We start from the raw sequence: 16,755 nt of genomic DNA, 5'->3' as shown, positions 1-16,755 counted from the left end.
CAGAAACCTGCATGGAAAGAAGTAATGTTGGAATTTCTAAACAGTCCGATATTTTTATGTCAAACATGAAACAAACTGTGCCTACGATATTACCTCACATGACAATATTAACTGCTATATTTTTGAAAGATAAAGCGTTCTGAAGATTTAAACAATATCTACTAAATTTATATTATGGACTCATCTTTGTTTGATTATAGAATTGTCTACTGTTGATGTTAGGGTTTTTGACTTTTCACCTGGTTTGCCCTGCTTTGAATATGGAATAGTCCATTTAAATTTTAAGGGATTTCAGTATGAAAATACACAAAGTGGGTCACCAACAGTCAAGACTTATGGTGGTAAAGGTTAATCATGTTTGGTCCCTTATTCAGTTACAGATAAAATGTTCCTTTGTTTAATTACAGGTGAAAATGTTCCCTAAATTCAGTTACAGATGAAAATATTCCTAAGACTGGTTAAAATATTTCCTTATATAGTTACAGATAAAAATGTTCCATTGTTTAATTACAGGTGAAAATGTTCCCTAAATTCAGTTACAGATGAAAATATTCCTAAGACTGGTTAAAATATTTCCTTATATAGTTACAGATAAAATGTTCCATTGTTTAATTACAGGTAAAATTGTTCCCTAAATTCAGTTACAGATGAAAATATTCCTAAGACTGGTTAAAATAATTCTTTATTCAGTTACAGATAAAATGTTCCTTTGTTTAATTACAGGTGAAAATGTTCCCTAAATTCAGTTACAGATGAAAATATTCCTAAGACTGGTTAAAATAATTCCTTATACAGTTACACAGATAAAAATGTTCCATTGTTTAATTACAGGTGAAAATGTTCCCTAAATTCAGTTACAGATGAAAATATTCCTAAGACTGGTTAAAATAATTCCTTATTCAGTTACAGATAAAAATGTTCCATTGTTTGATTACAGGTGAAAATGTTCCTTTGTTTAATTACAGGTGAAAATGTTCCTTTGTTTAATTACAAGTGAAAATGTTCCTTTGTTTAATTACAGGTGAAAATGTTCCTTTGTTTAATTACAGGTGAAAATGGATGAGCTGGAGGAACACAACATAGAAAAATGGAGAGGTATTCTTATGATATTTTAATGTTTGTAGAAATTTGGTTTCCTTGTTTGTCAAAATAGAATAGTAATTTCTGTTTGTGGCATTATTTGTTGTTTGTGGTATTGATTGTTAGCATTGTTTATTCTGTTAGTGGTAGGTCTGTTTTTCGGTATAGTGATTGTCTGTTAATTGTAGTATGTTGATTGTCTGTTAATTGTATGTGGTATTGTGGTAAATGTTACTGACATGCAGTCATCTGTTCCACTACCCATGTGCTGTCTTATCAAATCAGGGGATTTTTACCATTCTTTCTTATGAAGAAGGGTCCACTAAGGTATACTGCTCTTGTTGGAAATAAAACAAAGAAAATTTATTTTATTCTCCACCAGTATAACTTGATGGTGGCCATATTATATTAGTTAATTGAGGTCAACCAAAAAAGTTTTGCAACCATCCCTTAGCACTGACTTTAGCAGTTTTGTATCTTCTACACTTGAAAATAAATTTAAATGAATAAATAGTTAATCATTTAAGGTATTAGGACCCTAATGGGCACTATCAGGAACTAAAGAATTGACATCATAGGTCAGATGTATACCTTCAAGTACACCTGTATGCAAAATTTAAACAAAGTTTACCGTACGGAAATCAAGTTATGGCCACTTTTCTGAACTCAAGCTAGGATGTTATTAGGGCCCTTTTTAGCTCACCTGTCACAAAGTGACAGGGTGAGCTTTTGTGATCGCTTTTCGTCCGGCGTCCGTCCGTCTGTAAACTTTTACTTTAAATGACATCTCCTCATAAACCACTAAGCCAATTTCATCCAAACTTCACAGGAATGTTCCTTTGGTGGTCACCTTTAAAAATTGTTCAAAGAATTTAATTCCATGCAAAACTCTGGTTGCCATGGCAACCGAAAGAAAAAACTTTAAATATCTTCTTTTAAAAAACCATAAGAGCTAGAGCTTAGATATTTGGCATGAAACATCTTCTAGTGAGTGTCTACCAAGTTTGTTCAAATAAAAGCCCTGGGGTCAAAATTGGCCCCGCCCCTGGGGGTCATTGATTTTCCCTATATGCATATAGTAAAAACTTAAAAAATCTTCTTTTAAAGAACCCAAAGAGCTAGAGCTAAGATATTTAGCATGAAACATGTTCTAATGGGTGTTTACCAAGTTTGTTCAAATAAAAGCCCTGGGGTGAAAATTGGCCCCGCCCCGGGGGTCATTGATTTTCCCTATATTCATATAGTAAAAACTTAAAAAATCTTCTTTTAAAGAACTCAAAGAGCTAGAGCTTAGATATTTGGCATGAAACATCTTCTAGTGAGTGTCTACCAAGTTTGTTCAAATAAAAGCCCTGGGGTCAAAATTGGCCCCGCCCCGGGGGGTCATTGATTTTCCCTATATGCATATAGTAAAAACTTAAAAAATCTTTTTTTAAAGAACCCAAAGAACTAGAGCTAAGATATTTAGCATGAAACATGTTCTAATGGGTGTCTACTAAGTTTGTTCAAATAAAAGCCCTGGGGTGAAAATTGGCCCCGCCCCGGGGGTCATTGATTTTCCCTATATGCATATAGAAAAAACTTAAAAATCTTCTTTTAAAGAACTCAAAGAGCTAGCGCTTAGATATTTGGCATGAAACATCTTCTAGTGTGTGTCTACCAAGTTTGTTCAAATAAAAGCCCTGGGGTCAAAATTGGCCCCGCCCCGGGGGGTCATCGATTTTCCCTATACATTGTATGCATATAGTAAAAACTTAAAAAATCTTCTTTCAAAGAACCCAAAGAGCTAGAGCTAAGATATTTAGCATGAAACATGTTCAAATGGGTGTCTACCAAGTTTGTTCAAATAAAAGCCCTGGGGTGAAAATTGGCCCCGCCCCGGGGGGTCATTGATTTTCCCTATATGCATATAGTAAAAACTTAAAAAATCTTCTTTTAAAGGACTCAAAGAGCTATGGCTAAGATATTGAGCATAAAACATGTTCTAATAGGTGTCTACCAAGTTTGTTCAAATACAAGCCCAGGGGTCAAAATTGGCCCCTTTTTCTTTATATGTGTTTAGCAAAAACTTTAAATCTTCTTTGAAAAAAACCAAATAGCTAGAGTTTAGATATTAAGCATGAAACATCTTCTAGTAAGTGTCTACAAAGTTTGTTCAAATAAAAGCCCTGGGGTCAAAACTGGCCCGGCCCCAGGGGTGTCATTGTTTTTAACTATATGTGTATAGTAAAAACTTAAAAAAAATCTTCTTTTAAAAAGCCCAATGAGCTAGAGCTTAAATGTTTAGCATGAAACATCTTCTTATGGGTGTCTACCAAGTTTGTGCAAATAAAAGCCCTTGGGTTAAATTGGCTCTGCAACGTTGGGGGGGGTGGGGGTTGAGGGGGCCTATATACAGGTGAGCGACCTCGGGGCCATCATGGCCCTCTTGTTTAGAAATGAGGAACCTTTAAATAATCTGCAATAACATTCTAATGAAAAATATTTTCCCATGAATTTTTGGTAAGAAACAAATAGTACCATTCAGCTAACAATCCACATAAGCAAAATTATGGTTTCTACTTAAATTTTATGAAATCTGTATAAAAAATTTTACCCTACCCTACCCATTTTTACCACATGTCTGACCATTTTTCTACTTAGGGAGCCTAATTCAAAAAATTCTTAAAATTTACCCAAATGAGTGCCTGTTTTCAAAGTTTCCCTAAATTTTTAAAAAAGTATATTGGTTGATCTTGTAAAATATGAAATACTTTTACCGTCTAGTTTTGATTATATTACAATTTGAAAATATCAGGTACCATATTTATTACTAGATTTAGCATAATTTAGCCAATAAATACCTATATAAATTAAAAATTTAAAAATTAAACACTTTTTTCTTTCCATATGGGACATGAGAGATACATAAATAATGTTAAAAGAAAAAAAGAAAGAAAAAAAAAGTTGACCCTTCTGGGGATTGAACCCATGGCCCTCATTTTCAATGTAGTTAACAGTAATTCTAGCCTATTGGAATACTCTTCAAAGCGGAGGTAATGCATTAGGGTGCTAATACCTTAATATGAATGTTTGTAATTTGCATGTTGTTTGTAAATCAGTGATAATTTTAATTCATAACAAACAGTTATTTATCTGAAAGTGATAATAATATTTGTGCTATTGTTTCCATGGTTTGAAATAATTTGTTTTGTTTTTTCATCCATACAACAAATAACACGGTTCCATTAAGATGCATTTGGCGTTGACTAAAATCTTATGTTTCATCTGTTCTTTTTCTTTTCTGGATAAAATAGAATAATAATGATAAATTGCTGTGAATTTTCTGTTGCTTTAGAGTAAAATATAAAAAGTTCAGAATCAATAAGTTTTGTTGGGTAATCAAGTTTGGGTGTCTGGTGCAGTAGAAACACTGTGTTATATGACTCTGTCTGATGACCTCCCTTGACTTTTGTTAATGTCAATTTATTGTAGAGATTTTATATTAACTACCTGAATATGTCATTACACCACAAGTGATGCTTGCAAAATGTCAGGGGGAAGATATTGTATTACATTGTCTGTATAGGTGCTAGCTGATTATATATCAGCAAGGTTTTTGCAAAACTTCCCCTGTAGTCTAAGTTCATGTTTTTTCAATACCAGAAAAAATATAATCCAGTGACTGTCAAGATTGATATGAAATTTCCTTTCCCTGAAGAATATTTGGTATATATTTCTCACATATATGATTCAGAATTAGTCTGGAACAAATGCAAAACCTCAAGTTTTGTTTTTTAACCACAATTAATATTTATGAAGCCAAAAAGTAAAAGTTAGATAATACAACTTAGAATTGTCAGCAGTTGTATTTTGAATTTTCTATCAACATTTCAAATTCTTGAAACCATAAAATGTTCTGTCTTAAATCAGTTGTTGTTCTCTTGTGTAAGTAGGGGCCTTCCGTGATTAAAGTGACTTCAGATTACTAGCTCCTCCCTGCTGTAGGTTCGAATCCTGTCAAAGACTTGTGTATCCCTTTATGTAAGGAAGATTGATGATTATACTATGATGCCCACTTATGTCTGAATTAATGCACAAAATGGTGCCTGAGGTCTTATTTTACCAATAAAGTCACCATATGATTATAAAATCCAACAAAAAGAAATTAATGTAAGAAGTGATTGCAGGTATGCTCACCAAGAGTGACCTAAAAACCCAAAATAAATGTTAGTACATTAAATGTTCACAGGCATTTTGAGGGTAAAGAAATGAAACTACTTGTTGGAATTACTGTATACATAGAAAGAAAACCATGCTGAGCTGTAAAAGGAACAATATTGTGCATATCTGATGGAGTTATCTGTGTAAAGTTGTTTCCCCCCAAGAGCTCAGTAGAAAAGATTAAATAAAAGTTCATGCAGTTAATAACAGTATTTTCATCAGAAACTTTCTTTATTACAATACTATATTATGTTGATGTTTTATTACAGAGGTATTAAAGGACAAACAGCGACCATTTGTGTGTATAGACCCGGACGCGAGCCTGTTTGAGGCAATACGTACCCTGATCCACAACCATGTACATCGTCTCCCCGTCATTGACAAGATTACGGGCAATGCTATCTATATTCTCACACATAAGAGAATTCTTAGATTCCTGTATCTGTATGTAAGTAAATACATCAACATGTATATATAACTGAGCACTGATGTATATTATAAGGGTACAATAAACAATATCCTTAGGCCTTGTAAATATCAAATACTTAATTTTCTCCTGAATATATAAGATAGGTATATACTTGTATCTTGAAATACATTAGTCTATCAGTGATACTCAAAACCAAATGTAAATTTGGAACAAACATTTTGGATGAAGGACAAAGATCTACTTATACTTGTATATTTGTTCATCACAGTTCTACAGTTTTAAAGTTGTCCTAAATCTTTTTTGCTAAAGAATACAGAATTTAAAACAAAAACTGAATTTGGTGATTAAAAAAGGGAAGAAAAGATAACTGGGCATAGAAATTAAAATCAAAAAGACAGTTTGTTTTGTTTTTGGAGAGGGATGGGGGCATATCAAATCAATTTGTTTGCTTTAAAGGGGAAAAAAACAGTTGATTAATACGTTAAGAAATGAAATTGTTTAGGAGAGTTTTAATCGGAGCGTTTCATTATAGATTCTGATTCTAGGGAAAATAAATGAAATGTGTTATTTTTCAACATGTTTGTTAAAATCATTTGGTTATTTAAGATGATGTAACTTTAGCTGGTTCTTTGTAAGCAATTATCAAACATATATGAAATTGCAGTTTTAATGCCCCATAGGGGGCGTGAGAGGTATAGATTTGCCTTAGTCTGTCTGTTCTTAGATTAAATGAACAGTGAAATGTAGGGGAATTCCTGTACTATGGACACATTTCTGGATATTGTTATTTAAAGAATCTGTAGCAGAGCAATTAAGGATGTTAACTTGACAACACTTGCTAATATGGGTTAAAATCCTGTAAAGGAGTCTTCCAATTCTTTTATATGAGGAATCTATCCAGCTAGCTAACATACAAGTTGGTGGTTTTACTCAGGTGCTCGCTGGAGTCTGAAATAATGCAATTTTCTTCTTCAACCATTAAAACTAGAAAGTTATAGTCCTTGTGTCTTAAGAAAAGAACTGATATTTGTATAATTCGTTTGGTAACAATATGTAATCAGTTTGGAATATAATTGAATCAATTATTGTTGTATACAGTTGCCCTTGATAAAACTAATTTCTGCTTGTATAGTATGATATAATATACAATTAACAATGTTTATTTTGATATTTATTACAGATAAATGACCTTCCGAAACCAACATTCTGGAATAAAAGTATTGGCGAACTAGAAATTGGAACATATGACAATGTTATAACAGTATGTTCATTCATTACATAGTTTATTAACCAAGAAAAGTTTAAACCCTGCACCGCTAGATCAATATTGGCACCATCATGCCCTGGAATATGTCCCAACTTACAGTGCTGGGGCTTTAAGCAAGGACTTTTACCGTTTTAAGGAAATTCTGTACCAGAAATCTAACAATGATACAGCATATATCTGACAACTGTCCTGCCTGATGCCCCCAGTGCAGACCAAGATCAGCTGACAATTGTTAGCTGTTTAGTCAATACACCTATATTATTAAATTTTTCTTAAAATGATGAATGGTTTTATTAAATAAGCTCGGTGGTGTAGGCAAGTACAGAGATATGCAACTAGCAAGTTTTCTCTATAACTGTTATGCCCATGGTTTCATCTTCTCATTCGTGCTAATTTCTGCAGATGACAAACCTGTATTGATTTTGTATTTTATTAATAAAGTCCAAGTTTGTTCTCCATGATAATATGAAGAATTTATCCTATTAAACATACTTGGCATTTCACAGAACCATAAATAAATTGTGAAACAGTAAATATTTAGTCAATTCCATTTCAGTTTAGGATTTATTGAAATTTGTATGTGCATTTTAGCCAGAACAGATACATGAAAAGTGTCTGAATTTTGTGTCATAGATATTTTAAGATCTTGACAGCCTGTAAAATTGGTTTATATATTTTTTATTAGTGTATGTAGATTTTGTTCAGATATAAAGATTGGCAGTATTTCTTGTTTCATAACTGCTAATACTGTAGTTGCTATTTTTATCAATGGTTTTCTTGTAATACATAGTATAATCAGAGACATAGATAATGTTATCTATGTCTCTGGTATAATAGTGAAGCATTTATAATAAGAGCTGATCAAACTTAATACAAGTTAGTCTGATTTGTGTACTTCATTTAATTAAGGACAAGGAATTTAACTTCTACTCCCTTCACTGCTGAACGTTTGATTTTACATATGACAAATAATTCACATGACTTTCTGAAGGTCAGTGATTCTACTACAATGTGACTGAGATAATGTATGTTCAGATATCTCAGGTCTTCTTTCACCAAGTTGCTGTTTTACCATGACAATGATAATATTATATAATCATTATGTTTATGATTTCTAAAATTACCATAATTTTCATTTTAATATAATTGGAGAAGAACCAATATGTTAGAATATAATATGTATAATTTTGGTATATGCAGGCTAGACGTAACACTACAGTATACGAGGCTCTCAATCTGTTTGTGCAGCATAGAATATCAGCACTACCAGTTGTAGATGATGACAGGAAAGTTGTAGATATCTATGCCAAGTTTGATGTTATTGTAAGTCGGATATAATTATATACCCGGTCCTTGGCTCAAAATGTATATAAATTTTTAATTTTGATAAATTTTGACTTGCTGATTCTGTGTGTATAATCAGTATATCCTACAGGGAAATATGACTTTGTGTTAATTTCTAGCTTCAGTTTTGTTTAAATGTTACAGATTTTTATTGTAATGAAAGCTTAGGTTATTTAAACCACGCTTGAGTCAGATGCCTTAAACTAACCAGTACTTGTGTCAAATAAGGAAACATGGTGGTGACACCAGTGGAGCTTGAACCTACAATCACTGGGTTGAGAGACGGTCATGTCAACCACTAGGTCATCTCTCCCCTTTATTATAGGCTTGTACAGTGATAGGTTTATGGAAATTGTCAAGATATAGCATCAATAACTTCTTTCAAAGATATGTGATATTTTCAGCTCCTTTATGGACATTTAACATTTACAAATACTGTTACCACAGGCATATTGCTACAGTTGTAGTGCTATTTTTCTATGTTTAGTAATTTTCTCCAGTTCCAGACAGATTATAAAATTTAAAAATAAAGATGGATTATTTACTGAGATAAATGAGAATTTATCAATGATTTTGTTACTCATGCTGTATATAAAGTGTTTTATTTGTTGATGATAAAGCAATATATTTTATTTTAGAATTTGGCAGCAGAGAAGACATATAATAATCTAGATATCACTATACAGCAGGCATTGCAGCATAGAATGGGGGTATGTATCTACATGTATCTATATCAATAATAACAAATCTTACATTATTATAAATAAAATCAACATTATTAAATACAGTATCTTTAATTAACCATGGTAAAATTTGTGTAATTGTAAATATTTTTAATATCAACAGGCTTTGATATGATTTTTAAGAATATATATATATGCTATTTAACACATATTTTAAAAGAAATATTGAATTTCTGGTTGTCAAGTCTTCATTTTAACATGAAGTAATTTGAAATAATAGATAAAATGTTGGAACTTTAGTATTATTCTTTACATGAATTATGTCCATAATAAGGTAAAGGGAGGTAAACTGTATCTCCTGTAAAGTATACAAGGCATCAATATTATGATCTTGACTAGATTATTTAAGTTTATACAAAAATTACTAATAATTATATATATTTTGTAGGCAAGTTGGTTTGAAGGCGTGGTGAAATGTTATGTGAAGGATTCATTGAGTGTTGTGATAGATAAAATAGTGAAGGCAGAGGTACACAGGCTTGTGATCGTGGATGAAGAAGATCATGTTGTCGGCATTATTTCTCTATCTGATCTTCTTAACCACTTAATACTTAAACCAATGGGCAGTGGTTAGTATATAAAATTATTATATCAACTCCACATATAAGTACCTTAGATTAGAATGTATACTTTAATTAAATGATTTACAAATACACATCATGAGGCCAATGGGCAAATATTATTCTCACTTTGATTTATAAGCTACAAAGTAATATTTACTGTCATTTATTTCTATGATGACCTTGTCAGCATTTGGAATTTAAAATTGTTTAATTTAATGGATTTCAATATTTAAATACTAACATATGGCAGCCAACAGTTTATGTACAGACTGGGTCTGGATTTATATTGTTAGCATTGGCAAGTCTTATTGCCGTGATTCATAGAATTAACCTTAACCTGCTGAATTTCTTAAATGGACTTGTCCAGCTTCCATTTTTTGGAATTGTCCATCATCAATTTTCGGGATATTAAAATGAAAGTTTGAAACTGGCCAGCGTATATAGTAAAGTCAGACTGCATAGATGTGCAGGTTAACCTGGTTGAGAAGGCTAATTACTGTAGGTTCTAGCTGGTTATTAATGTAGAGATATCTACAAATCATTTCCTTGGTTACACTGTAAATAGAAATAAAAAGGTAGTTACATAACACATGGACATAGCGGATGATTTTATTTTGATAATATATATGATAATGAACTTTCGAACTTGACAATTTTTTGTGTCCTTGCTCCTCGAATGATCCCGATAATGGTACACCTCCTTTGAAGAGTATCCAGTATGGTCTAAATTCCGTACTACGGTACCGGATTAGACACGCACCTATCTACCTGCTAGATAATGCGTTTAAGAAGGATCATCGAATACAAGATTCTAGATAATCGCCATTAAAAAAAAATTCTCCATTTTAACCCTTAACTTGCTGGTACTAAATGTGATTGGCCTTTTTCACCAGTATAGAGTCGGGCTAGCCTGCATGTTCAGTCTGACCAGGCTCTATATACTTTTGGTAGCATTTTGATATTGAAATCCCTTGAAATTTAAATGGACTGTTTCAAATTCAAAGCAAGGCAAATCCATTACTTAAATTGAGCAGGTTAAGCTGTGAGACTGTTACACAATACAATATCATATATAATATATGTTTAGGTTATTTGAGCGAGGAAAAGTTCACCACTACATTAATGTAGAATAAATGAATTATGCTTGTTCAAACCGTGAGTACATGTACATAATATGCACCAATATACACAGATTTAAACAATGCTTTTGTACATGTATATATATATAACCTGATAATGTAACAGTTAACAGACATGTCAGTATATTTTGTCTCTTAACTAAAGTAAATTCATGTAAAGGATAATGTAACTGGTTGACATATTTATGTAAATTATGATAAAACTTCTTTTAACAATCAAATTTATGTAAAGGATGATGTAACTGGTTGCATATTTATGTGAAGTATGATAAGGCTTTACTTTTAACAATCAAATTCATGAAAAGGAGAATGTAATTGATCTTCGTATTTATATAAAAAAACAAAATGTATGTTCTTTTATGAAAGAAATTGATGCAAAGGATAACATTTCTTGTTTATGTATTCATATAAATAACAATATGGCTACTTTCATTAACAAAGTAATGTAAAGGAAAATATTACTGGTGTCATATCGTTATGACATCCATGTTTAAAAAATGCAAATTAATGTAAAACTTCTTCCTTAACTCGCAAATTCATGTATTAATATTATTGCTGGTTGTTCTACACATAGTTAAGGACTATATAGCTTGTCTATCCAAATACAAATTTATGTAAATGACCATCTTAGCACTAATTCATGTAAAGGATACCTTGATAATTATAGCATAATATTCCTTATGAATTTTGTTCAAACAGATACATACAATTAATGATCTTGTATTTGTAGCTATAAAAAGATCTATGTCTTTTTGTTCAAAACTATGTATTATGGTTTTATAGATCTTTTTTTACACATTTGACAATCTGGTTTTTAATGTGCAGAATTTAACGTCATGTCTTTAGTTTGTAAATCATGATTACATTTAAAGTAACTTTTATTTGTTGTTTGCATTCCTTACATTTCTTAATATTGTACTTTTTGCTTACAGATGTTGAGAAGAAGATTACTTTTTCATGACAAGATAAGAGATCTTTGTCAGGTACTATCTCTTCACCAATCAAAACTCCTGTAACAACTGCTGAAGTCAATCCAAATGTATGACTTGCTGTAAGACTTCTTCTGATTGGTGGATAGTTAATCATCCTACAATCTGATTGGCTGCCAATATCATTATGTTAAGAGTCAAATTTATTTAATGGCAGACAATAAATGGAATCTGGCCAAATAAAGGGAGATGTAGATTAAAGCTCGAGTCTGATTGGCTACTTGAACTGAAGGGATCATGTGACTGACCAACTGTTTCATTCTCTCTCTCTCTCTCTCTCTCAGCAGAAGGACCAGGTCATGTGACATTTCAAGGAATACATCTGGCTGCAAGTCTTCAATTAGCATACTGCAAGAGCTGACTAGATACCTAAAACGACATGAGTTTTGTTATGGTCATACAATTATCTCTAATATACTAACAATAAAGAAATCATGTATTATAATGATTTCATTAATGATTGACTCAGTGTGATAATTATTATGGTATCATTTAGTGTTTATAATAGTATATTACTCAGAAATTAAGTGTATATTACTTATATATCAGTGTGTTTCTCTATCTGGGAACTGACAGACTGATGACATGTTTAACTTATCTGAAGAAAAGATGTTAGTTCTGATAGGCCATGTATATCATCGTTAGAATTTTGTAAAATGGTGTCAGAAAAAAAAAGTAGCAAAGTAATTATCTTTTTAATCTTATGCATCTAGATGTTGATTGTTACATCTAGATACCTGTTATTTCTAACATCCAAATGCCTGTTATTTTTATTATTTATAGACTGCTAAATCCAGATGCTTGTGCTTTGATTATCTACAATCTGGTACATCCAGATGGCTTATAATTTTTAACCAGGTTTTCCGAAGGAAAAAACTGGTTATTAGATTGAGGTATGTCGGCGGGCGGACGGGCGGGCGGCGGGCGTAAACAATTTCTTCTGTGCGCAACTCCTCCTACATTTCTCCACGGATTTTGACCAAACTTTCACAGAAGCTTTGTCATCAAGTGCCCTGGCGCATATTGTCGGGGTTTTGCGATTAGATAATATTTGACCTAATTATGGCCCTTTGGTTTTTTTCCTTATATAAAATATATAGTGAACAATTTCTTCTGTGCACAACTCCTCCTACATTTCTCAACGGATTTTGACCAAACTTTCTCAGAAGCTTTGTCATCAAGTGCCCTGTCACATATTGCCAGGGTTTTGCAATTGGTATATATTTGACCTAATTATGGCCCTTTGTTTTTTTTCCTTATATAGAATATATAGTGAACAATTTCTTCTGTGCGCAACTCCTCCTACATTTCTCAACGGATTTTTGACCAAACTTTCTTAGAAGCTTTGTTATCAAGTGCCTGGCACATATTGTCGGGGTTTTGTGATTGGATAATATTTGACCGAATTATGGCCCTTTGTATATTTTTTCTTATACAGAATAAATAGAGAACAATTTCTTCTGTGCTCAACTCCTCCTACATTTCTCAACGGATTTTTACCAAACTTTCTTAGAAGCTTTGTTATCAAGTGCCTGGCACATATTGTCGGGGTTTTGTGATTGGATAATATTTGACCGAATTATGGCCCTTTGTATATTTTTTTCCTTATACAGAATATATAGTGAACAATTTCTACAGTGCGCAACTTCTCCTACATTTCTCAATGGATTTTGACCAAACTTTCACAGAAGCTTTGTCATTCAAGTGCCCTGGCGCTCACTAAATTCCCATGTTTCTTCCAAGACATCATTCAAGTATTTTTTTAAAATTGTGAACATACTTTTCTTGATATCGCACAAAACACCACACGCCAATATTGTTGACAAAAGAAAATGGCAAGAGACGCAAAAATGCAAAAATTAAGCAAAAATAAAGTACTGTTTACCTTTCTAAAATATTTGGGGAAAAAAGGCGAATAGACAACATAAAATTTCTCAATCATTTTTGTTTGAGGAATATTAAAAAAGCCATAATTCCTCCTAAAAGTTCAATTAAAAACAAATGCCCCTTCATGACAAAGCTTCTGTGAAATATTTTGCTGAAAACCTGGTTGCATCGCATTGCGATGTTCCTTGTGATTATTTATAATCTGTTACATCCAGATGCTTGTAATTTTGATTTTTAGCTCACCTGAGCTTGCTCAGGGTGAGCTTTTAGGATCGGTGAATGTCCGTCGTCCGTCGTCCGTCGTCCGTCCGGCCGTCCACAATTACTTGTGAACACTCTAGCGGTCGCATTTTTGCCTCAATCATCATCAAACTTGGTCAGGATGCTTATCTAGTTGAAAAGCTCGGATGAGTTCGAACATGGGTCATCTCGGATGAAAAACTAGGTCACAAGAGCTAAAAAGAAAAAACCTTGTGAACACTCTAGAGGTCACATTTTTGACCCAATCATCATCAAACTTGGTCAGGATGTTTGTCTAGGTGATAGCTTGGATGAGTTCGAACATGGGTCATCTCGGATGAAAAAATAGGTCACAGGAGCTATAAATAGAAAAACCTTGTGAACACTCTAGTGGTCACATTTTTGAACCAATCATCATCAAACTTGGTCAGAATGCTTGTCTAGTCAATTGCTTGGATGAGTTCGAACATGGGTCATCTCTGATGAAAAACTAGGTCACAGGAGCTAAAAATAGAAAAACCTTGTGAACACTCTAGTGGTCACATTTTTGACCCAATCATCATCAAACTTTGTCAGGATGCTTGTTTTAGATAATAGCTCGGATGAGTTCGAATATGGGTCATCTCGGATGAAAAACTAGGTCATCGGAGCTATAAATAGAAAAACCTTGTGAACACTCTAGTGGTCACATTTTTTGCATCAATCATCATCAAACTTGGTCAGGATGCTTATCTAGTTGATAGCTTGGATGAGTTCGAACATGGGTCATCTCGGATGAAAAAGTAGGTCACCAGAGCTAAAAATAGAAAAACCTTGTTAACACTTTAGCGGTCACATTTTTGCATCAATCATCATCAAACTTGATCAAGATGCTTGTCTAGGTGATAGCTCGGATGAGTTCGAAACATGGGTCATCTCGGATGAAAAACTAGGTCACAGGAGCTAAAAATAGAAAAAACCTTGTTAACACTCTAGTGGTCACAATTTTTGACTCAATTGTCATCAAACTTGGTCAGGAAACTTGTCTAGGTCATTGCTGGGAATAAATCGAACATGGGACATTTCGGATGAAAAACTAGGTCACAGGAGCTAAAAAATAGAAAAAATCTTGTTAACACTCTAGTGGCTACTGTTTGTGATCCAAATATTCTGTTAATTGGTCTGAAAGTTTGTTTTGATGATTTCTAAGTCAAGATCGAACATGGGTCATCTTGGATGAAAAACTAGTCACACCGCCCAAATATGGAAAAACCTTGTTAACATTCTAGTGGTCACATTTTCGACTCAATTATCATCAAACTTGGTCAGGATGTTTGTCTAGGTAATTGCTTGGATGAGTTTCGAAATCGCATGTGAAACTAGGTCACCGGAGCTAAAAATAGAAAAATCTTGTTAACACTCTAGTTGCTACTATTTTGATCCAAGTATCCTGGAAATTGGTCTGAAAGTTTGTTTTGATGATTTCTAGGTCAAGTTTGAATATGTGTCACCTGGGTAAAAAACTAGGTCGCACTGCTCAAATATGGATAATCCTTGTTTAACACTGTAGTGGTCACATTTTTGACTCACCTGTCATGAGACTTGGTCAGAATGCTTGTCTAGGTAATTGTTTGGATGAGTTTGATAATTCAGGTGAGCGATCTAGGGCCATCATGGCCCTCTTGTTTTATAATCTGTTACATCCAGATGCTTGTAATTGTGATTATTTATAATCTGTTACATCCAGATGCCTGTAATTTTTATTACATCCAGATGCCCATCAGTTTGTAACTTAAAATATGTTTCATCCAGATGTCTTTAATTTTGATTATTTGTAATATCATGCATCCAGATGCTTGTTATATTGAAGTGTTCTTTGTATGCTTCTTATTTGATATGATTAGTTTGTTCTTTAATAAAATCATCATCTGTAACATAAGTTGCTAAGGCACACTCCATTAAACCTCATCATTTTGTAGCTTTAGAATTATATAGTGAATTTCTGACAATAATGTGATTATTTTGTTGTACTTGTTTTTTTTTCTGTTTTTTTTTTTTTGTTTTTTTTTTGTATTTTTTTGACATGACTGTTAAGATTAAACACTTTTGTGTCGCCTGCTACAGAGAAGGAATCACTTCTCCGACATATAGGAATCACTTTTCCGTTGTCTGTCCATCCGTCTGTCACAAAACTTGTCGGGACTTCTCAAAAACTCAATTTCAATCAAACTTTACAGGAATGATCAGTACCAAGTCTAGTTGTGCCTATCATAGGCTGATTTCTGTCAGAGTTATGGTCCTTTAATTATTTTTATTTTTTGAATTTTTGTCGTTTACTACTAATGCATGTTGAGAATTGATCAGTACCTCAAGTACTTGCACCTAATTAACAAGTTTTTTTGGTTAAAGAAGTTGTGCCCATTGAATAAAAAAGTGTGTTTTGTCTTAATAAAGATGTATGTGTCTCCTGCCACACAGTCCCTGTAACATGATACATAGTAGCTGTGACATACATGGCACAAACAGGTCAATCATCCCTCAATACAACTGTTTAATTGGCTATCATCAGACGATACATGTGATCAGTCTTGTTTATCTTTTTACTATGTTTAGGAAATTGATTTTAATTTAGGTAGCATTATATTATGATGTAGCATGGTTTGGTGCTCAGATGCTCAGTACATTAATCACACAGTCTAAACCAGTGGTTTACAAAAAATCTGACAAATTGTTTTGTATCGAATGAACGAAATCAATATTAAAACAAATGTCCTCTCTAACATGTTCATCAGAGAGAAGGGAAATATCGAAAGTGTGTTGAATGGCTGAGTGTGAACTAAGAATTATTTAACTAAGATTCTAACTCGTGCAACAAGTGCAGACCAAGTCGA

At 32.9% G+C, this 16,755-nt stretch overlaps 1 protein-coding gene across 10 annotated transcripts in view; it reads left to right on the top strand.

Moving 5' to 3' along the window:
* LOC132713954 (5'-AMP-activated protein kinase subunit gamma-1-like) overlaps positions 1-12,603 on the top strand; it is a 119,331-nt gene extending 106,728 nt beyond the window's left edge. For 9 of the 10 annotated variants that reach the window (XM_060696685.1, XM_060696683.1, XM_060696688.1 and 6 more), the window contains 8 exons: positions 1,050-1,095; positions 5,553-5,731; positions 6,894-6,974; positions 8,181-8,303; positions 8,963-9,034; positions 9,456-9,636; positions 10,718-10,785; positions 11,702-12,603. In XM_060696685.1, the coding sequence (XP_060552668.1) occupies positions 1,050-1,095; positions 5,553-5,731; positions 6,894-6,974; positions 8,181-8,303; positions 8,963-9,034; positions 9,456-9,636; positions 10,718-10,758 (723 nt within the window). In that variant the 3' untranslated portion in view covers positions 10,759-10,785; positions 11,702-12,603. The remainder of the gene's footprint in view (positions 1-1,049; positions 1,096-5,552; positions 5,732-6,893; positions 6,975-8,180; positions 8,304-8,962; positions 9,035-9,455; positions 9,637-10,717; positions 10,786-11,701) is intronic. The other variant, XM_060696680.1, reaches the window with a different exon arrangement.
* Positions 12,604-16,755: the final 4,152 nt, after the last annotated feature.

The sequence above is a fragment of the Ruditapes philippinarum genome, unplaced genomic scaffold (genome assembly GCF_026571515.1).
Source record: "Ruditapes philippinarum isolate M1 unplaced genomic scaffold, ASM2657151v2 ctg186_1_1_1_1, whole genome shotgun sequence".
Classification (NCBI taxonomy): Eukaryota; Metazoa; Mollusca; class Bivalvia; order Venerida; family Veneridae; genus Ruditapes; species Ruditapes philippinarum.
Note: the sequence above shows the minus strand (reverse complement) of the source record. Positions and strands in the feature narration are given on the sequence as shown.